The sequence below is a fragment of the Artemia franciscana genome, chromosome 16 (assembly GCF_032884065.1).
Source record: "Artemia franciscana chromosome 16, ASM3288406v1, whole genome shotgun sequence".
NCBI classification, from domain to species: domain Eukaryota; kingdom Metazoa; phylum Arthropoda; class Branchiopoda; order Anostraca; family Artemiidae; genus Artemia; species Artemia franciscana.
This window is the reverse complement of record NC_088878.1, coordinates 27,952,034-27,976,373: the sequence shown is the minus strand read 5'-3', so window position 1 is coordinate 27,976,373 and position 24,340 is coordinate 27,952,034. Positions and strand designations below refer to the sequence as shown.

The following is a 24,340-nucleotide window of genomic DNA, read 5'->3' as shown; positions in this document are numbered from 1 at the left end:
CTGCAAAAGTGAGCCACTGAGTTGACCATCTGTGACATAACTTTCTGAAACCCTCGATAGGTTCAAGGTCTGACTTGGCCAGGTTCCACCAGTTCTTCCTCTGTCCTCCTTGGCGTCTCTTCCAGGAGCTAATATGCTCAACTACAAGTATTTGGCGAGGCAGGTACTCTGGCGGTTTCCGTAATACATGGCCCAATTATTTCAAACGGCGTTCTTTAATAGTGAGCGCAACATCTCTCTGAATATTGCACACTCGACGTATATCCGCGTTGGAGATACGGTCACGTAGCTGTACTCTGAGAATTCTTCGCAGACAAGTATGCTCAAACACCTTCAGTGTATTCTCATGCTGTAGTTGTGCCTACATAGGTAGTGCCTCTGGAAAAATTTTTTATTCCCCCCCCCCGCATAGGTAGTTCCTCTGGAGACACAAAAATTGGCAACTTTTAGATTTGGAGTTGGTGGGGTGGGAGGCTAGTTGCCATCGGATCACTTTTGACTCTTAAAATGGGAAACTAGAAATTCCAATTTCTACTCATTTCAGTCCCCTCTGAAGTTTATACTGCCATCTTCTCCGTAAAAACTTTAAATACCCCTGGGACATAAGTTACAACCCTTCCCCAGGTTTCAGGGGGGGCGAACCCCAAAGTTTTGTCATCTAATCGTTAGAATATTTCAAACAAAATGGCTATCTCAAAGGATAAGATGCATTTGGGGAAAAAAGGGTTGGAAGGTATATTTCCATCGATCATTTTTAATGTCTCTTAAAAAGTTAAATAGAAATTTCTATTGTTCAATCAAATGAGCTACCTCTAATGTCTAAATGACCACCCCTTACGAAAAACCTTATCTACCCTTTGGGCATAGCTCACAACACTTCTCCTGGGCTCTGGGGGGCTGTGTTGACTTCTGAGTTTTGTTATTTTATCTTGAAAATATGTTGAACAAAATGGTCATCAAAATTTTGATCAGATGAATTGGTAAAAATGGGGCCTTGGGGGAGGGGGCTAGTTTCCCTCCGATCACTTTTGACTCACAAAAAGGGCACTAGAAATTTCGATTTGCAATTGAATGAATTCCCTCAAAAGTGTACGCTAAAATTCCTTCCATAAAAACTTATAGGCCCTCGGGGCATAATTTACGACACTTGCTCCCAAGTTTTGGTGGGCTGTATTATATCTGGAGTCGTTTTTATGTGATTTTGGGTCGATTTTGAACAAAATTGCTGTATAAGAAATTCAATGGGACACACTTGGGGGAAAGAAGATGGAGGGGGGGGGGCTATCAGATCACTCTGAATCTTAAAAAGAGAATTAGAAGTTTCAATTTCTAATCATCTGAGTCCCTTCCGAGAATTATGCGATCACTTCTTCCATAAGAACTTCATATACCCACAGGGCATAAGTTAAAACCACTCCCCCGGGTGTACTAGAGGGTAAACTGACTCCAATCATTTAGTAATTTGATCGTTGGACTATTTAAAACAAATTGGTAATGTCAAAATTTTGATGGGACGCATTTGCGGAAATGAGGATGTGTCTCTGCGCAAGGGGGGGGCATATACCCTCCGATCCCTTTTGAAAGCTAATGCATATTTTTAACCTTCTTATTTGAATTAATGGAAACTTGAACAGTTGTGACGTCATTAGGCCATAGTAGTGGTTCTAGGAATGTGAGGGTTCGAAAATTTTAAATTTCTCCTTTTCTTTGGGTGATCCTAAGACTTTTGAAGAGATGGCATTTGTTGCATTGTAACAGAGTAACGACGCTTTTTGATTATGGTCAACCACATGGTGCATTATTTGGTCCAACAGTGGGTTGCTACAGAGGGGTTTAAATAATAATGTTTGTCTTTCTTCTTAGCTAGCCGTCTCAATAATTACATCGATATCAACTAAACCGTTTGACCAATCGCGCCATTACCTTTCATCTTCTATATATATACAAATGTACTGTCTGTCTGTTATCTGTTACGATATGACGTCGATATATATATGTAAGAAAGCTTTCATTTTAACACAAGACCTCATATTCAGTGTGACGCCTTAATAACTACTAGCTGTTGGTTTGGTGCTTCGCGCCACATCAACACCTAGTTGGTGGGGGCACTTCGCGCCCCCCCTCCCCAAGTCCCCCGAGCGCGTCAGTCGTTACGCGCCGTATTAGTTACGCGCCGTATTAGTTACACGCCATTGTAGTTGTGTAATAGATTGTCAGGTTTACCGACTCTTATACATGCAAAATATAATTGTCCATGGGAAAAACAATCCGTGTTCAGATCTATACCGCATTTTTCTAATGATTGCCCTTGAGCTTTGTTGATGGTGATTGCAAGTCGAATATTCCCTGTGTCCCCGTCGTCATTAATATATCCCCTCTGTGCCCCCTGGCATCCTCGTTGTAGTTGTATCCCTGTGTCCCGGTTGTCATTTATATTCCCTGCTTTTCGGTGTCCCAGCCGTCATTTTTGTCCCGGTGTCCCGGTCTGTAATTTCTCTTTGAGTGTCCCGGTCGTCATTTATATTCACTGTGTCCCGGTGTATCGGTCTTCAATTGTGTCCCAGTGTCCCGGTCTGAAAATTCTCTTTGAGTGTCCCGGTTGTCATTTATACTCCCTGTGTCCTGTTGTCCCGGTCGTCATTTGTGTCCCGGTGTCCCGGTCTGTAACGTCATCTAATAATGAAGTCATATACAAAGCCTTATATACTTATAATGACGTCATATGCAAACCCTCTTTTTACAAAAAAACATACAAAAAAACAAACATGCATACAACCTATTTTTTCCGCATTCAGATCTATACTGCATTTTTCTAATGATTGCCCTTGAGCTTTGATGATGGTGATTGCTAATCGAATATTCCCTGTGTCCCCGTCGTCATTTATATATCCCCCCTGTGACCCCCGGCGTCCCCGTTGTAGTTGTGTCCCAGTGTCCCGTTTGTCATTTATATTCCCTGTGTCCCGGTGTCCCGGTCTTTAATTTCTCTTTGAGTGTCCCGGTCGTCATTTATATTCCCTGTGTCCCGGTGTACTGGTCGTCATTTGTGTCCCGGTCTGTAATTTTTCTTTTAGTGTCCCGGTCGTCATGTATATTACCGTGTCCCGGTCGTCATTTGTTTCCCGGTCGATGTCATATGTAAACCCTGTTTTTACAAAAAACACACAAAAAAACATGTATACAACTTATTTTATATATTTCTATCGTATATATATATATAAAAATTAGTTATTTGTTTGTGTGTGTCTGTTGACTGACGTCACGTTTGTGTGTTGACTGATGTCATGTTTGTCGACTGACTACATTATAAGGATTGAGCTGTATATCGTCATGAAGTTGTTTGTCGACTGACGTCATATTTGTCAACTGATGAAATTACAGACCGGGACACCGGGACACAAATGACGACCGGGACACCGGGACACAGGGAATATAGATGACGACCGGGACACTCAAAGAGAAATTACAAACTTGGACACCGGGACACAAATGACGACCAGGACACAGGGAATATAAATGACGACCGGGACACAGGGACACAACTACAACGGGGACGCCGGGGGGCACAGGGGGATATATTAATGACGACGGGGACACAGAGAATGTTCGATTAGCAACCACTATCAGCAAAGCTCAAGGGCAATCATTAGAATAATGAGGCATAGATCTGAATACGGATTGTTTTTCCCATGGACAATTATATGCTGCATGTTCAAGAGTCGGTAAACCTGACAATCTATGTAGGCTATATGCACAGACAATGGGACAGCGAAGAATGTTGTATATTCGTAGGTTTTACGTAGTTAAAAACATATATATATATATCTATCTATCTATATTCACAGGTGGGACACAGGGACACGACTACAATTGCGCGTAACTAATATGGCGCGTAACGACTTACGCGCGCGGGGGGACTTGGGGGGCACAAAGCGCCCCCACCAACTAGGTGTTGGGGTGGCACGAAGCGCCACCCCAACAGCCAGTTTTATATATATAGAAGATGAATGTTTGTAGCTCGGAAAGAAAGTACCACTTATTTTGTGGCTCAAAGAGAAAGTATCTCTATTGTCAAAGAGTAAATTATACTATAATGTCACCAAAAAGGAAACACCAGGAGGAAACACCAGAGCAACGCAAAACCAAGCTTGTGGCTCAAAAGGAAAGGGCCAGATTAGGAATCTCCAATTTACGTCAAAGAAGGCGTGTCGAGAAACCACCAGAGCAAAGCGAAACCAGGCTTGCAGCTGAAAGAGATAGTAAAAAAAGAACGCGTGTCGATGTGTTACAAAAGCAACGCGTGTATAATCGCCTGCCATTTAAGTACTGCCCTTCCGATGATTATAGCTTGAGTCGAGATGTTCAGATCGGGACTATGTCTGAAATTTGTCCCTATTGCAAGGTATTGAAATTTAATGGTGAAACAATGGGAATGTTTTGTGCCTCAGGAAAAGTTAAGCTTCCTCAACTGGCTGAACCACCAGAGTCATTGAATGCTTTGATTACTGGAAATATGTCTGAATTGAAGCGTTTTTTATCAAACATCAGAAAATATAACTCATGTTTCCAAGTGACGTCGTTTGGTGCCCAAATCTAAGATGAAGGTCATTTTATGCCTAATTTCAAAGTAAAAGGGCAATTTTATCATAGAGGAGGCTCCCTTCTACCATTCTCAGGTTGCAACTGTACTTCATCAGTGATAGCAATGCTGAATTGAATGCACGTTGCGGAATTTCTCCCGGCGTTGAAAGGACTATCGCTTCCCAGTTGCAACATCTTTTCCACAATAATAATAATTTAGTCCGTCTGTTTAAAACAGCAATCGATTTGATGCCAACTGATACGCATAAAATTGTTATTTCCGCTGACAAAACGCCTACTACTGAAACATGTGCGTAGATACAATGCTCCAACTATCAACGAAGTGGCAATTGTTATGGTCGGTGATCAGCTCTTACCTCGAGACATTTTTCTTTATAGGCAAAACATTCAGTTGACAAGAATTACTGAAACTCATTGATGCTACGATGCCCTACAATATTCTATCCTTTTTCAGGATGGAGCCGACGGCTATCACTTTAATATTAAATTAATAAATCCAGCCACTTAAAAAGAAATGGATAAGAATTGCAGCACAATGAAATATTACGCCTACAAAATGAAAAGAATCATGTTTTAAAATGCAGTCAATTGTTTCACCAGTACATCGTTGATATTTATGTGAAGATTGAATCAGAGCGTTTGCTATTCATCCGTCTGAATCAGACCAAGCTCCGCTCTGAACAATTCATTCATTTGCGAGATGCAGTTGTAAATAACGGTAATACCACAAACATTGGCAGAGTAACAATTTTACCTTCGTCATATGCTGGCAGTCCGCATCATATACATGAGTATGCTCAAGATGCCATTGCGTATGTTTGTCTCTATGGTCGTCAAGATTTATTCATTACATTTACATGTAATCCATATTGGGACAAGATACAGCAACTTTTACTTCCGGGACAATCGCCAGTTCATAGACATGACATTAAGGCCCATTTCTTCCGGCAAAAGTCTAAATCACTGATAAATGTCAAAGTGTTTGGGCCAGTGTGATGCTGGTTGTACTCAGTGGAATGGCAAAAGCAAGGGTTGCCACATGCATATGCATATATACTAATATGGTTATTTCATAAAATTGCTTCTAATGAAATTGACGATGTGATTTCCGCTGAAATACCTGATGTAACAGTGGAAAGTGCACAAAGCAATATCCTCGACTTTTAGTACCTAACACAATTACTGACAATGATGGGTACTTTTGTATAGAGAAGGTCTACCAAAGATGGCGGAATATCAGCAATCATAAAGTCACGTAACCGTTACATCAAAGCAGAAAACCAGTGGGTCGTTCCCACTTTTCACCTTTGTGAAAAGTGGGTATTCATCTTTATTATCGAAAACATACAATGCGCGCATAAACCTGGAATATTGTAATTCCGTAAAGGCAATCAAATACATATGTATATGCGTCAACATGGCAGCTTTTTGCTTGAAGTCCAAAATCATTTATATCGATGAAGTTGTACAATATCAGGCCGGGAGATACATAAGCAGTAATGGAGGTGTGTGGTGAATTCTTTCATTTCCGATACATGAACGAAGTCAAACTGTTGTTCACTTAGAGGTACACTTACAAAATGATCAACTTGTTTATATTTCGGAATCCAACGTGCAACAAAGAGCCCTTAATACACCAGATACAACGTTAACTGCTTTCTTCACGCTATGTCAAAATGATTCTTTTGCAAAAAACTGCTGTATTCTGAAGTACCTACGTATTATATGTGGAATGCTAATAGAAAATCATTTGAACGTCGAAAACGGGGTGAGGCAGTCGACGGCCAACCTAATATCTTCAAAGATACACCGATAGGAAGAATCTATACCGTTCACCCCAATCACGATGAATGCTTCTTTCTTCACCTGCTTTAGGTTAATGTACCCGGCCCGACGTCCTTTGAGCATTTGAGAACTGTAAACGGGACTAAACATGACACTTATCGTAGTGCATGTCAAGCTCTGAATTTATTGAAGAACGACCAATACTGGGATAATTGCATCAATGACACGTGCAAAACGTCAACTCCAAGTCAAATTCGTGCATTGTTTGGAATCATATTGACAACTTACTCTCCTTCATCTCCTACAAAGTTATGGGAGAAATACAAATCGCAAATGGCCGAGGAAATTCTGCATCGAATACAGCTAGAGAGGTCAGATATGACCTTGGACTTTAAAACAAAAATTTATAACTGCACTTTAGTTATGATTGAAGATTTGTGCTCATCTATGGCAAAAAAAACTTCTCAAGCATTTGGGAATGCCTTCACCTAATCGTACTGCTGCTATTTCTACATGTGTAGAATTGGATTGTGAATAAAGTTACAACACGATTGATCTATTGCCGTATGTACAAACAAATATTTCTAAGTTAACGTCTGAACAAAAAGGCATTTATTATCAGATAATGCATTGTGTCGATAATCAAGTTGGAGAAATCTTCTTCTTGGATGCACCAGGAGGTGCTGATAAAACGTTTCTAATAAGATTGCTTCTGGCATCAATTCGATCCAAAACTGGCATAGCGTTGGCCCTTGTGTCGTCTGGAATAGCTGCAACGTTGCTGCTTGGTGGGAGAACTGCTCATTCCGCTTTGAAATTGCCTCTGAATATCCAATCTCCCACGTGCAACATTTCCAAATCATCTGTAATGGGTACAGTATTGCAGCAATGCAAACTTATTGTTTGGGACGAGTGCACAATGGCGCACAAAAAATCGCTCGAGGCTCTCGAGTGATCATTGCAAGACATGCGAGGAAATTCTAAACCCTTTGGCAGGACATTAGCATTGCTTGCAGGAGATTTCAGGCAAATTCCTAGATTGACACCTGCAGACGAAATGAATGCTTGCCTGGAAAATTTTTATTTATGGACACACGTAAATACATTAAAATTAACTATAAATATGCGTGTCTGATTGCAGAACGATCACTCTGGTGAAATATTTTCAGATCATTTCTGGCAATTGGAAACAGAAAGCTCCCAGTTGACTCAATTTCAGGACGTATACAACTGCCTACTGAATTCTGTAATTTAGTGACGTCAAAAAAAAAAATTTGGTTGAAAAGGTATTTCCGAATATTCTAACCAATTATAAAAATCATAAACGGCTAAGTGAACGAGCGATTTTGGTAGCCAAGAACAAAGACGTCCATGAAATCAACAATATTAATCTGACCAAGATTCGAGACCAGGCAGTCTTTTGCAGGTCAGTCGACACAGTTCTGGAATCAAACGAAGCGGTTAACTATCCATCATAATTTTTAAATTCGCTGGATCTCTAAAGGTTTCCACCACACGTACTACATCTAAAAATAGGCGTAACAATAATCATGTTGCGAAATATTGACCCACCAAAGCTTTTCAACGGCACATAACTTGCCACAAAAAAAACAATGGAAAACGTAATAGAGGCGACAATCTCGACACGGCCTTCCGAGGGTGAGGCTGATCTTATTCCTCGCACTCCCATGATTCCAAAGGATCTGCCTTTTGAATTTAAAAGATTGCAATTCCCAATTCGATTAGCATTTGCAATCACCATCAACAAACCTCAGGGGCAATCATTAGAGCAATGTGGTATAGATCTTAATACGGATTGTTTTTCCGACGGAAAATTATATGTTGCATGCTCAAGAGTCGGTAAGCCGGACAATCTATTTATATGCACAGACAATGGGATTGCGAAGAATGTTGTATATCCACAAGTTTTACGTAGTTAAAAATTAGCACCTTGCATACGTGTTGCTTTAGGGGGGGGGTGATTAGGCTTGCGGCTCAGAGAGAAATTAAAAAAAGAAACCGTGCCGATGTATTAAAGAGCAACGCGAAACCAGGCTTGCGGCTGAAAGAGAAAGTAAAAAAGAATGCGTGTCGAGGAATTACCAGATTATATCAGAGGAATTACCAGTTGTATATCCGAAAGTTTTACGCAGTTAAAAATTAGCACCTTGCACACGTGTTACTGGGACACGTTGCGGAAAAAAACTAAAAAATAAAAAAGAAAATAAAAAAAGAAGAAAAAACTAAAAAAGCTAAAAAAAGGTAAACAACTAAAAAAAGGAAAAAAGAAAGAAACTAAAAAAACTATAAAAAAATAAAAAAAATAAAAAGGAAAAAATTTTTAAAAAATTAAAATTAAAAAACAAGGGATTACGAAGAATTCAAAAACCTTAAAAAAGAAGACCAAAACTTTGAAGCTTAGTAGATATCATTGTTAGAAATTGGACTTGCTTTAATAATCAAATATCTTTGAAAAAACTACAGTAGAACACAAGAGACAATGAGAATCCATATATAGAAGCTTACCTCGTGCCGTGCTGGGGCTCGGCGGCAAAGCCACCGGGCCCCAGCAAGTTCATAATATATTTCGGAGACTATCCTTAAAATTGTATTCTTAAATAGCAAAATGTTTTTGGCACTTTGGGCTAAACATTTTAGTACTTGTAGTCTTCTTTTATTGGAAACTTAAAAAATAAATTAAAATCATTTATCATTTATGTGTCATTCGCTAACAGCATTTAAAAGAATTGGGAATGTCTTTCATAGAGTTTCAGAAGATGAGTAATATTGTGAAACAGACCAGTAATGATCACTCAGAACCAAAGAGTGAGTCAACCAGGGATTTGACGAGTGTATCAATAGTGGACACAGCAGCTGCGGAAAATTTGACAGAAAATATAAAAGCTTCTAGTGAAAAAATACCAGTAACTAAGGATGCTGAAACTTATAAGAACACTCAAGAGGCATTTACTAACACAAGCCAGGCTGAATCGAAAGCTGTTAACAGAGTCCATCAGAGACCGAAGATGTGGAAAATGAAAATAGCTCTTTCAATAACGAGTGTCTTTGCGCTTGGTTTTATTATTTTTTATTTTGCTCTTCCGGGTGAACGAATAAAAAAAGATGAAGGAGTTTTGGTCCTCAATAGTGAAAATTTTGATTTTGCCTTAACTGATAATAAACACATCCTTGTTGCGTTCTATGCCCCTTGGTGCGGTCACTGCAAGGCCCTAGCACCAGAATATGCTAAAGTTGCACAAAAACTGGCAACTGATGGATCACCAGTCAAACTGGCTAAAGTGGATGCTATTAAAGAACAATATCTTGCTGATAAATATGATGTCGAAGGATATCCGACATTGAAGTTCTTTACAAATGGAAAGCCTTCAAAATATACTGGGGGCAGAACATCTGAGGAAATTTTCAATTGGCTTTTGAAGAAGACAGGAGGAGCACCTGCCATTAATCTGACTAATAGAGACCAATCAAAAGCATTCATTGAAGGTAATGAAGCAGTTGTCATTGGTTTCTTCAAGAATCAATCATCAGAAAAGGCACAAACGTTCCTCTCTGTAGCGGCTGGTTTGGATGATGTCAAGTTTGGTATTACGTCAGATGAAGGAGTATGCACAGATAAAGACGTCGTTGATGATGCCATAGTCCTCTTTAAAAAGTTCGATGATGGTCGAGTCGATTTTGATGGGGAATGGACTGAAAATAGTATTAGAACCTTTGTTCAAACAGAATCCCTGCCACTGGTAGTTGAATTAAATCCTAAGTTAACAAGGATCTTCGGCGGTGAAATCAAATATTATCTTCTTGTTTTTGTCTCAAAGATATCAGATAAATATCAGAAAGCTTATGAAGCAGCAGAGCAACTTGCCAGAGACTTAAGAGGAAAGGTAATATTTTTGACTGTCGATGCAGATATAAAATCATATAAGCCTCTTATTGAACACTTTGAAATAAAGACAACTGAACTACCTACAATGGGACTCATTAATCTTGAAGATAGGACCAGATATAAGCCTGAAAACCCTGAGTTTAGTTTGGAAAATACGAAATCTTTCATTCAGGCTTTCCTTGATAATAAGCTAAAGCCTTTCCTTTTGTCTGAAGAAATTCCAGAAGATTGGAACAATGGCCCTGTGAAGGTTCTAGTTGGCAAGAATTTTCACAAAATCGCCTTTGATGACACTAAGGATGTCCTTGTGGAATTCTACGCGCCCTGGTGTGGACATTGCAAAAAACTAAGCCCTATTTATGAAATGCTTGCTGAGAAATTCAAGGACAATCAAAGTATTCTTGTTGCCAAAATAGATGCTACTGCCAATGAATTAGAAAACACAAAAATCCAATCCTTCCCTACAATTAAGCTGTACAAAAAAGGAGACAACAAGGTTGTGGAGTACAAAGGGGAACGCACTTTAGAAGGGATGTCCAAATTTATTGAAACTGGTGGAGTTTATAGTCAGGCAGCAAACAACAAGGAGGAAGAAGAAGAAAATCTTCAAACCAAAGACGAACTCTAAGTCAGTTACTTATAGTAATTATGAATCATCCAATGCGCTTATAATAACTATGATATTATAATAACTATTTCCACTTTATTAAATTCTATTTTTAATGTCAGAAGGAATAAAAAACAACTATTTATAAATATGGGGTTGTATTTGTTGATAAAAATTTTATAACTTTGTGAAATTTTGTGCAAGTCAGCTGTAGTGTGCGGTGCCTGATTGAATCATGAATAAACCACGTTCTCATTGTAAATCGTTCTTTATCAGGGTTGTGGCTACCGCTGCAACCCGTCATACAGATACTCCTAATGAATAAATAGTAGTAATTAAAACCATTGTTTATTTTATGGTGTCAGTGAAGAATCTACTGACAATAACCAGGGTAAGGCATTAACAGTTATCATATTCATCATTATATAAATTTTTTAGTTTTCCTATGAATTGAATAAATACTATCATCATTAAATACTTACTCTCTGGTCTCCTCCTAATATGTAGATTCCCCCCCCCCCACCGTTTAAGATATATCTAGATGTTTTATTAAAACGAGCAGACAAAAAATGAAAAAAAGATGTATTTTTAAATGATGAAGTTAAAAGTCAAAATTAAAAAATAAAACAAACAGGAATTATTCTGTGTATGAGATGAGCTGCCCCTTCCTTATTCCCCCGCTATTTATGCTCACATTTTATTTTCAATGTCAGTTCTGTCTCAATGTCTTAATTCTTAAATCAAATCTAGCAAATTTATATCGCCTTTATTGGATCGCTTGGGGCTTAGGCCCTTACATATAGCCCTCGTAGATGAAAGCAGAGGAATCACTGAATACTTCATAGATGGACAAACTAACTTAAGATTAGGCTAAAAAGAAGATTGCAATAAAAGCGAAAGATACTTCGATCGTTTTTTCGCTAGGGTCGTACAATAAACCTGTTTTTTTAGCTGTTATTTTCTTTTACCGCAGCTCAATTAACTTCTATGTTATTTTAGCTCAGTTGCTGAGAAGTTAAAACTCGGGCTGCAAGTTGAGCCCGAATGGTATGAAGATGTCACAATTTATTTCTCAGATATCGTCGGATTTACGACCATATCGGCATATTCAACTCCAATTGAAGTTGTAGATCTTTTAAATGACTTATATACCTGTTTTGACGCTACCATCGACAGCTACTCTGTCTACAAGGTCAGTAACGTTAACGACTACGTGCTTAGAATATAAACAGATAGGCAAGCCCGGTCGCAAAATACCAAGCCCAAGGTGGGCATTAATAGTGCAGTGCTGTTCTGGTTATTTCGTTTTATGATTTTTATGGCACTTGGTATTAACCAAGTGACATATAGCGATCGCAAATTCTGTCGGTCTGTCTGTCTGTCTGTCGCTCTGTCTGTCTGTCTGTCCGTCTGTCCCGGTTTTGCTACTTCAGGCACTTCCAGGCAAGCTATAACGATGAAACTTGGCAAGCGTATCAGGGACCAGAATGATACGTCAGGGACGTATCAGCGCGAAATCTGGAGGGCTGAAGGGAGAGGAAAAATTAGAAATATTGATTTATTTTTAACTTGCAAGTGGGTGATCGGATCTTAATGAATTTTGATATTTAGAAGAACCTCGTGACTCAGAGCTCTTACTTTAAATCCCGACCGGCATTAAGCCTCTGATTTTCCTTTTAAGGCAATCTATTGATTCTTAGAATTTTGCTAGAGCTCATACCATATGAGCTCTTGTCTCTTCGGACCTCGTCACAAGTGCCATGTGAGCTCTTAGCTCTTGTTTTTTGTGTGGAGACAATGATTCTTGGTGATCTCAGCCTCGACGTGAATTTTCAAGTCCCCCCATATTTATAAAAACAATCACAGAGAGAACGGCCAGAACACGAACAAGCGCCATATTTTGCGTGGTATATTTCATTCTTGGAGGACGGGATGTTCTAACCAATTTTGTAAAGGGATACAAAATTGAGAAAAAGAATTTCAAAACTGATTTTTTGCTTTTCCATATGGATTTTCTTTATGGTAACTAGTTTTACATATATAAAAAAAATACAAGAAAAATTTACGACCATATCGTCCGGAAGTATTTATGATTGTCAAAGTTATTAGCATGTATATTCTAAGTTTGCTTTAAGTTTTTGTTTTTATTATTGTTATTTCATACATATAGTTGCTACTGCAAACATTAAATCATAGAAGTGTGGCTATTATCAAAAAAGGACAAAGTTGAAAAAAGGCAAGCAAATAGTTCCAAGTTTTACATGGGCAACATCTGTTTATGCTTATGATTATTTATAACAGCAAATGTTTGTTGCTATAATAACCATATATATGTTTATATTTATACATGATATATTTGTATTTTCATCTATATTTCATACATGATATATTTATATTTTCATCTATATTTATTTATGTTTTATTAATTATTACCTATATTTCTTTCCTTTATAATAGCAAAAAAATAGTAATATATGAATATCTATAATACCAAAGAAACAAAACTCGAAACAAAAATCACAAAGATAAGTGTTCGTTCTCAATATTCGTAAAATAACTGTCATCTTAATATATAACATAACTTCTTCTGTGTCTTTGTAGGTATTCGTTAATATTTTGTTAAAAATGGTGCTCTCTATCTTCTAACACTTTAATGACTAAAAACCACTTGGTATTAGAGAATATAACCAAGAATATCTAAAACCACATAGATCTACTACCGCAACCAGCAACAGCGTATCGTAGCATCAAGCCAACTGAGACGAACAAAACTGTACATTTAGAGGTTTACTCTTTTCTTATACCCATAAAATTTTTACTATTATTAAATCTTATATTGATAATTTTATTCAATTAAATTTTATTAACTGGACGTCGGTAATCCTCTGTTAGATCTTTCCCTTATGACTTTTTCTGATTCCATTCATGGACGATATACTTTTCGTATGGCCCCAGTTGGATTACCGAAAATTTAATTTAAGTCCCACTTAGCTGCTCAAAACATTATCTATCTACATATATAAAAATAAGTTGTCTGTCTGTTGACTGACGTCATGTTTGTGTCTCGACTGACGTCATGTTTGCCGACTGACGAAATTACAGACCGGGACATCGGGACACAAATGACGACCGGGACACCGGGACATAGTAGTAGTAGTAGAACAATTTTATTAGAAATAAACATTTCTATGTTTATTATTTCTATGACAATATGACATTTCTATGTCTATTATTTCTATGACATTTCTATGACAATATGGAGAATAAGAAAATATGGAGAATGAGACCGTATACCAAAATCAACAAAAAAAACATAAACAATATACTACCTTGCATGACCCCAAGACAACAAAAAAAAAATACATATATATTACAAATGAATAACCTATGTAGAATTTATTTTAGTTAATCTGTTTCAAAAGCATACCTACCGAGCGACTCCACATTTAACTCAAACTTAAACTGGCCAAGGCTACCTATTTCTTTGATATCTATACTCAGTTTATTCCAAACTTTTGAAGCTCTGAAAAATTAGTGAAAAAGAAGACCTACTTGAAACTAATCGAGGAACCTCAGTATTATCTCGTATCCGAGTAATGTGTTGGTGAGCATCAGACCTCTCAAGAAATATTCCTGTAAAACAATCAGGAAGGCTATCCCTGTAATACTTATATATAAAAATCAACGTATAAAAATCACGTAATCCAGCTGCAGGCATTATATTTAAATCTCTATACACAGACCTCAAAGACTCCTGGTTCCCAACACCACAAAAAACTCGGATAGCATTATTCTGGATCACACGGACTGGACGAACTATCGAAGGGAAAGTACCAAGCCAAATTGACGAGCAATACAAATTTAAGGGTGAATCAGGGAAAAATATAACAATCGTAGAACATTTGGGGAGGAAATATGTTTTAATTTGCGTATGATACCTAAGTTACGGGACAATATTTTCGAAACTGAATTCACATGATCTTTAAATGATAGGGTTTCATCAACATTGATTCCGAGGTATTTGGTGAATCTTGTTCGTTTAATAATTCCCCGCTCCGAAATTATTTCTGCAAACCAAGGGTAAAAATTCGGAAATAAAGAGAAAATAACAAAATTTGACTTATCTATATTCGGGTCAAGGTGATTTATTCTAAGCCATGTACATATCCTGCTCATTGCTGCATTTATTGCTGACATGAGCAGTTGTTCTGTAGGGGCAACATACACCAATGTTATATCATCAGCAAATAAGGGCATAGTAAGCTGGGTCTTACTCGGACCATTGTCAACAAAGTCGTCAATTCTGGGCAGAGCTTTCACAATATGCGGTAGATCATTAATAAAAATTAAAAACTGAGTCGGACACACTACGGATCCTTGGGGAACCCCCCAACTAGCAACATTTTTACTAGACAAAAATCCTTGTAAATTGACATACTGCTGTCTATTTTGAAGATAACTGCAAAGCAAACCCAATGTAGCACCCCTTAATCCATAAAATTCACATTTTTTAAATAATATTCGATGGTCAACAGTGTCAAACGCCTTAGCTAAATCCAAAAATACACCAGCTACCCTAAGCTTTTTATCAAGAGCATCATTAATTATAGTAGTAATAAATGAAATCGCCATTTCTGTTGTTCTGCCCTTCCTGAAACCAAACTGATTTGGATGTAGACGTTTATGACACTCCAAATGCTCATAAATTCTAATATTAATACATTTTTCTAAAACTCGTGAAACAACAGGTAATAATGAAATTGGTCTATGATTCCCAAATCATTCTTATTACCACCCTTAAACACAGGAGTTATTCTTGCAATTTTTAGACAATTGGGGAACTTCCCTTGCTTAAAACAAGCATTAATAAGGGACGTTAATATATGTGAAATGCTTGGAAACGCGGCTTTTAAAACAAGAAGGTTAATGGAATCACTCCCAGCCGGTGAACTTTTCATCTCAAAGAGAATCTAGATTTTCAACTTTATTATTCCAATCAACATTAGAAATCTCTTGTTTAAACTTTTCTAAGTTACCCTGGTTAAGCACAGGTAACATACTCATTTTCAGTCTAGAGCCTTGTTGCCCCGGGAAACAAACTTTAAAACTTGCCGAAATCCCAAAATGGTCAGAAACATCAGTAACAATAACCCCTGGATCTGAAAATTTAGAATTAGAAAAAATATTATCAAGTAGCTTTGCCGTTAAAGTGGTAACACGCATACAAATATTAATAGTGGGAAATAAACTATATGACATGCAAAGCTGTAGGAAGTCCATAGGAGTATTCGAATACATATCGTTAAGGTCAATATTAAAGTCCCCAAGCATGAAGAATGGGTGCGAACCAGTAGGTAGTTTATCCAACTGTTCCTCCAAAATATCCAGAAAGGCCGGTATAGACCCAGATGGTGGTTTATATAGTACAGCAAAATAAACATCTTTTGGCTTAAACCTGAGCTGAGGGATAAGTGGCTCAAATAACATGTCGTGATACAGCACTAGATCACTTCTTAGCAAAACCTCGATATCGCTCCGTATATAAGCTCCAATACCTCCATGTTGACGAAATTGACGATTCCTACGATAAAGTGTATACCCTGGAATATCCAAGAGAGCAGAGTTATGCTCATTTAGCCATGTTTCCGTGAGACCAATAACCTGAAAAATGGAAAGTTCACATATCTCGCTTATAAAATTAAAAGATGAATTCAAACGCTGGCAGTTAAGATGGAAAACTCTGAGATCTTCAGAATCACCACCACTATTCCCGAACCTCAAACCATCTTTAAATAGGTACTTTGAATTACAAGAATATAGGAAATACAACATATTTCCAAATATAACATATTTCCAAAAATATAACATATAATTATATATTATATAAAATATAACATAGGGAATGTAAATGACGACCGGAACACTCAAAGAGAAAGCGACCGGAACACAGGGAATGTTCGATTAGCAATCACCATTAACAAAGCACCGGGACACAAATGACGACCGGGACACAGGGAATATAAATGACGACCTGGACACTCAAAGAGAAATTACAGACCGGGACACCGGGACACAAATGACGACCGGGACACCGGGACACAGGGAATATAAATGACGACCGCGACACTCAAAGAGAAATTGCTCAAAGACTGGGACACCGGGACACAAATGACGACCGGGACACAGGGAAACAACTACAACGGGGACGCCGGGGGGCAGAGGGATATATAAATGACGACGGGGACACGGGGAATGTTCGATTAGCAATCACCATCAACAAAGCTCAAGGGTAATCATTAGAATAATGAGGTATAGATCTAAATACAGATTCTTTTTCCCATGGACAATTATATATTGCATTCTCAAGAGTCGGTAAACCTGACAATCTATTTATATGCACAGACAATGGGACAGCCAAGAATGTTGTATATTCGCAAGTTTTACGTAGGTAAAAACATATATATATCTATCTATATTCACAGGTGGGACACAGGGACACAACTACAATGGCGCGTAACTAATATTGCGCGTAACGACTTACGCGCGCGGGGGGGCGTGGGGGGGGGGGTGAAGCACCCCCACCAACTAGGTGTTGGGGTGGCACAAAGCGCCACCCCAACAGCTATTCATTATATTCGATAAGCAAACATCTTTGATCCTCAGTTTTATAGATTATGACCAAACGTTTGATGATAGAAGAGCTTTAGCAAAGGTCTGATCCCTGTATGGGATAACAAAAAAATACATTAAAGTGATTAGTGCTATGTGCGAGAATAACACTGCGGCTGTTAAGGTAGGAACGGAATTTAGCAGCTGGTTTTGTATTGAATAAGGAGTTGATTTTGAATTAAAATCTCCATTTTAAATGTGTGGGGGTGTCAACGTGTGGATATAAAATATGTAATGCGTGGATATATAAACATGTACAGTTTGTCTGTTTCACTATTTACAACAAAAAAAGGAAAAAAACTAAAAAAGAAAAAAAAACACAAAAAAAGAAAAAATAAAAAAAAACTTAAAAAAAGGAAAAAAAGGGAAAAAAACTAAAAAAACACAAAGTAAAAAAAAAACTAAAAAACTATAAAAAAAATAATAATACTAATAAACAGTATTTTTTTCCTTTTTTTATTGTAAATAGTGTAACAGACAAACAGTACATTTTTATATATAGAAATATAGATATATAGATGAGAATGCGTTCGATGATAGAAGAGCCTTAGCAAAGGTCTGATCCCTGTACGGGATAACAGACAAATGCTTTAAAATGATCAGTTCTATGTACGAGAATAACTCTGCTGCGGTTAAGGTAGGAAATGAAGTTAGCACCTGGTTTTGTATTGAATCAGGAATTGATTTTGAATTAAAATCGAATAGTTGTGGGCATCAAGCCATGGCTAATCAAACAGTTCGTGGTAAGGAGCGACCCGACTCAATAGTAACCAAAACTCGTTTTGATACCAATACCTGCATCAAAAGAATCGCATTTTAATGCTGATTTCAAATATATAAGTTTCATCAAGTTTAGTCTTACTGATCAAAAGTTACGAGCCTGAGAAAATTTGCATTATTTTAGAAAATAGGGGGAGACGCCCCCTAGAAGTCATAGAATCTTAACGAAAATCACACCATCAGATTCATCGTATCAGAGAACCCTACTGTAGAAGTTTCAAGCTCCTATCTACAAAAATGTGGAATTTTGTATTTTTTGCCAGAAGGCAGATCACGGATGCGTGTTTATTTGTTTTTTGTTTTTTTTTTCCAGGGGTGATCGGATCGACCCAGTTGTCCTAGAATGTTGCAAGAGGGCTCATTCTAACGGAAATGAAAAGTTCTAGTGCCCTTTTTAAGTGACAAAAAAATTGGAGGGCACCTAGGCCCCCTCCCACGCTAATTATTTTACCAAAGTCAACAGATGAAAATTCTGAGATAGCCATTTTATTCATCGTAGTCGAAAAACCTTATAACTATGTCTTTGGGGACGACTTACTCCCCCACAGTCCCCATGGGAGGGGCAACAAGTTACAAACTTTGACCAATGCTTACATATAGTAATGGTTATTGGGAAGTGTACAGGCGTTTTCAGGAGGATTTTTTTGGTTTGGGGAGGGGTTGAGAAGAGGGGGATATGCTGGGGGAACTATCCATCGATAATTTGTCATGGGGGAAGAGAATCTCCATGAAGGGAGCGCAGGATTTACTAGCATTATTTAAAAAAACAATGAAAAAATAAATACGAAAAAGTTCTTTCAGCTGGAAGTAAGGAACAGCATTAAAACTTAAAACAAACAGAAATTATTACCCATTTGAGGGGCTCACCTCCTCCTAATACCTCGCTCTTTACGCTAAAGTATTTTTAGTAATTTCAACTATTTATTCTACGGTTTATTTATTCTGGGGTCATTCTTAATGAATTGGGACAAAATTTAGGCTTTAGTGTAAAGAGCGAGGATCTGACAAGGGGGCGAACCCCCTCATATATGTAATAAAAATATGAGAATACAAAAGTTCTTTACGTAAGCTAATTTATAAGTTACGTAAATCTTTTACTAATAAAAATATTCGTAAGGAATTATAAGTTCTAGTTGCCTTTTTAATTAACCAAAAAATCGGAGGGCAAATAGGCTTCCTCCCCCGCTCTTTTTTTCTCAAAATCATTCGATCAATAGAAAAATGCAAATTTCGTTTTAATTATTCTTCTGCTGAGAGCCAAAATCAAAACATGCATTGATTCAAAAACGTTCAGAAATTAAATAAAAAAAAAACAAGTTTTTTTAACTGAAAGTAAGGAGCGACATTAAAACTTAAAACGAACAGAAATTACTTCGCATATGAAAGAGGCTGCTTCCTCATCAACGCCCCGCTCTTTAGGCTAAAGTTTTTTCCTGTTTTAAAAAGAAGAATTGAGGGACAGAGTCAAACTTTAGCGTAAAGAGCGGGGCGTTGATGAGGAAGCTGCCTCTTTCATATACGAAGTAATTTCTGTTCGTTTTAAGTTTTAATGTCGCTCCTTACTTTCAGTTAAAAAAACTTGTTTTTTTTATTTACTTATAGAAAAAGCCAAGACGGATAGCAGGTAGACAGATAACAGATAGCAGGGTTGTTTTCTATCCCCCTTTACATGGACCATTTTGATAGACTTTGTCTTAAGGAGCACAGAAAAGGCAATGGGAGACCATGGAATCAAATGAAGAGAGAAAACTCTCATGTACTTAGATTATGCTGATGATTTAAGCATCCTAGCTGAAAATGTGAGCAAAATGAATAAACTTTTAGAGGTTTGCCGAGTTTAAGGTGCTAGATTAGGCTAGATTAGGATTAGGCTTAAAAATAAATGTTAAGAAGACTAAGTCGCTAAGCTTAGGAATAACTGAAGATGAAAAGGTGACGTTGGGTAACAAAAGGATTGATCAGGTGGACAACTTCACCTACATTGGTAGTATTTTTAGTACAGAGACTATGGTAATACAGAGACTATGGAAGCATACGAAGCTGAAATGTGGCGTTTGATGTCTTCTGTTAGGAGATGACGAATGTGAGAAACTGTATTTCAATATAGAGGATGTGGGGGAGAGCAACAGTGTTATGCAACGTTGCGAGATATTGACGATTCTTAACACCATTGAATAGTTTAGAGAAAAAGGTACTACAATCTATTTTGCAAGGAGCATCAACTTTCAAAAAATATGTACATTATGGGACGCTTGTCAACCATGCCCAATGTGTGCCAAGCGTTGCGGTAACAATAAAATGCGCTGCAGGGACTTGCCACCTATTTTGGAATTGTGCAACCCAGATGGCACTCCAAGATCATCAGGTATTTCGTGCAGTGACCATATTCAAGTTTAACGCCACCATTCATACGGATATTCTTCCCTTTCCTCACTATTATCACTTATTACATAACTTTAATTTTTACCTCACACATTTATTGATTATTTTGAGGGAATAAAATACTCGTCAAATGAAATATGCCAATGACACTGATGTCACTTGCGTAAATATTTTTGTTTGTTTGATTTTTTAAATTTTGGAGATTTAAGGTAATAGCCAAACAAAAACAGACCAAAAACTTAGACCAAAATTTTTAGCCATTCAAAGCAATAGTAAAAAGTAGATACTTTGAAAAAGACCTCCGCTTCAACTACAAGAAAGTTGAAAAATAATATTTAGAGAAAATTTTAGGGAAAATATAAACTGAAAAATACTTTTTTTCCTAACAGTTTTTCGTATTTGGACCTATTCCCATTTTTAGGTATTTTGTTTTACCATCTTCTTAATTTATTTACAATCAGTGGTTCTGGATTTAATTTAACGTCTTTTTTTATTTCAAGGTTGAAACAATAGGTGATGCCTATATGGTTGTAAGTGGCCTTCCGTACCGAATACCAGATCATGCTGCCCAAGTTGGAACTATGGCAATGGATTTACTGCACCAAGCAGGAAAATTCAAAATACGTCATTTACCAAATACTCCTTTGAGGTTGAGGATAGGGTTGCATACTGGACCGTGTTGTGCTGGGGTAGTTGGACTTACAATGCCTCGGTATTGTCTTTTCGGTGACACGGTAAACACAGCGTCAAGAATGGAGTCTTCAGGTATGTAGTACTGTATTCAAGGCCATATCCAGGATGTTGAACAGGAGGATGGCATATTTTCGTCCGGAGGTGTGGGTGGGGTAAAGAAAAGCTTCGCAGAACGCATGAAAAATTTTTTATATGCATTTCGTCGCGGTTTTACGAGTCGGACAAAAATTTTTAGGGGATTGGGAGGGGGGGTAAAACTTGGTATTTGATCCCTTTTGGATACGCTATTGATTGTATCACTAGAGTTAGAGATGGCAAAAAAAAAACACTTTACTGAAATTTAGGTATCTTTTTCTTTTAATTATCGTCTTAGAAGCACCAACGAGCCAGCCATTCGCCCATAAATAACACAAAATTACTAAGAAAATAAAAACAACCTTAAAAATATAGTTCGTTATACACTTACCTTTATCAAAAAAAAGCCCAGAACCAAATGTTAAGGATATCTTGAAATACTTCTCTTAAAACTAGCAAGGTGCAAAATTAGCTGCTTGGTCTACAGGCGGCCTGGAGTTCAAATCCCACCATTGGCAAGTTTTTTCAGCAGACTTTTATCATAATTAATGACAATTGTTAATATAACGATAGTGCTATTTTGATGAGAAATCGTTAATTTAATGACAGTGATCTGTGTGAACATAATATGTGCATATAATTTTGAAACTCTTTTGCTTAGAATGAATAATTCTGAATAATAGAATGATCGTTAATAAATTAATAATGAAACGATCTATGGCTATTTCATCAATAAGTACTTAAGCAAACATTTAATAAAAGACTATGTTTACTAATTTTAAGCTCGTAATAAAAATATATGAGAGTTCAGTTACCCATGAAAATATAAGATCTCTCCTAATCTTAATAACTATCATCAGCAAGTGAAATTAATCATTTTTACACAACTCTGAAAAAATTAGGCCAGCTTTGCCTCTCACAGAGACTATGTCTTGATATACTTTAATCAGCCATACCACTTAAGTCTTTCACCAAACGATTAACACAAACGAGATTAACATAAGCAAGATTAATACATTTAAATGGAGACTCACAGAGATTCACAAGTTCAAGATTCACAAAATAGATTAACACGATCAAGATTAACACAAACGAAATCAAGACCTTCGATCTCGTTTGTGCTAATCTAACTCCTAGCAATTGCAACTACTGTCACCCAGGTAGCACAAAGCCTATTTATCAAGAAAGTCCCATTCCAGTTCATTTCTCACTTTTCATGTCTTATTAAGGATTGACGTTAAAAAAGTAAAAGGCACTAATTACTAAAAGTTAATTACTTAAAGTAACTAACTAATTAAGAAATTATTTCTTTCCCTGTACTACCAAGTTCAGGAATCATAAGTCCTTGCTACAGAAGCAAGTTCTCATCATTCCTTAAATTAGTTGGACAGGAAAAGATTTATTAAGAAATCTATTTATTAACATCTATTTATTAAGGAAGAATAGAATTAAATCTATTTATTAAGAAAGTCCCATTCCAGTTCATTTCTCACTTTTCATGTCTTATTAAGGATTGACGTTAAAAAAGTAAAAGGCACTAATTACTAAAAGTTAATTACTTAAAGTAACTAACTAATTAAGAAATTATTTCTTTCCCTGTACTACCAAGTTCAGGAATCATAAGTCCTTGCTACAGAAGCAAGTTCTCATCATTCCTTAAATTAGTTGGACAGGGAAAGATTTATTTAGAAATCTATTTATTAAAATCTATTTATTAAGGAAGAATAGAATTAAATCTATTTATTAAGAAAGTCCCATTCCAGTTCATTTCTCACTTTCCATATTTTATTAAGGATTGACATTAAAAAAGTAAAAGGCACTAATTACTAAAAGTTAATTACTGAAAGTAGCTAACTAATTAAGAAATTATTTCTTTTCCTGTACTACCAAGTTCAGGAATCATAAGTCCTTGCTACAGAAGCAAGTTCTCATCATTCCTTAAATTAGTTGGACAGGGAAAGATTTATTAAGAAATCTATTTATTAAAATCTATTTATTAAGGAAGAATAGAATTAAATCTATTTATTAAGAAAGTCCCATTCCAGTTCATTTCTCACTTTCCATATTTTATTAAGGATTGACATTAAAAAAGTAAAAGGCACTAATTACTAAAAGTTAATTACTGAAAGTAGCTAACTAATTAAGAAATTATTTCTTTCCCTTAATTTAGTTTGACAGGGAAAGATTCATTCCTTATCATTCCTAAATAAACAAGAAAAGTTTGTTTATTCTTCTTTAATTAGATAAAATTAATATTATTCCTTAATTAGACCTAGATAGTAAGAATGAACTGGAATCAGAGGTTCTTAATCGAAGATTTTTAACGAAGAAATGCTCAAATAGAGGCTGCAAATACAACCCAGATCAGTTACTACAGGATAGATAAAGTTACTAAAGAAGAAATAGAGGCGGCAAATACAGCTCAAGTCAGTTACCACAGCATAAAGGCCAAAATTAAGCTTGAAAATAAGAAGTTCTTAATTTAAGATTTTTAACGAAGAAATGCTCAAATAGAGGCTGCAAATACAACCCAGATCAGTTACTACAGGACGGATAAAGTTACTAAAGAAGAAATAGAGGCGGCAAATACAGCTCAAGTCAGTTACCACAGCATAAAGGCCAAAATTAAGCTTGAAAATAAGAGGTTGTTAATTTAAGATTTTTAACGAAGAAATGCTCAAATAGAGGCTGCAAATACAACCCAGATCAGTTACTACAGGATGGATAAAGTTACTAAAGAAGAAATAGAGGCGGCAAATACAGCTCAAGTCAGTTACCACAGCATAAAGGCCAAAATTAAGCTTGAAAAAAAGAGGTTCTTAATTTAAGATTTTTAACGAAGA

The 24,340-nt window shown here is 36.8% G+C and overlaps 1 protein-coding gene across 1 annotated transcript in view; it reads left to right on the top strand.

Moving 5' to 3' along the window:
* Positions 1 to 24,340, top strand: part of LOC136036810 (retinal guanylyl cyclase 1-like) — a 77,805-nt gene that overhangs the window by 21,329 nt on the left and 32,136 nt on the right. The window contains exons 5-6 of the mRNA XM_065719141.1: positions 11,898 to 12,090; positions 21,230 to 21,494. Coding sequence (XP_065575213.1) covers positions 11,898 to 12,090; positions 21,230 to 21,494 — 458 coding nt within the window. The remainder of the gene's footprint in view (positions 1 to 11,897; positions 12,091 to 21,229; positions 21,495 to 24,340) is intronic.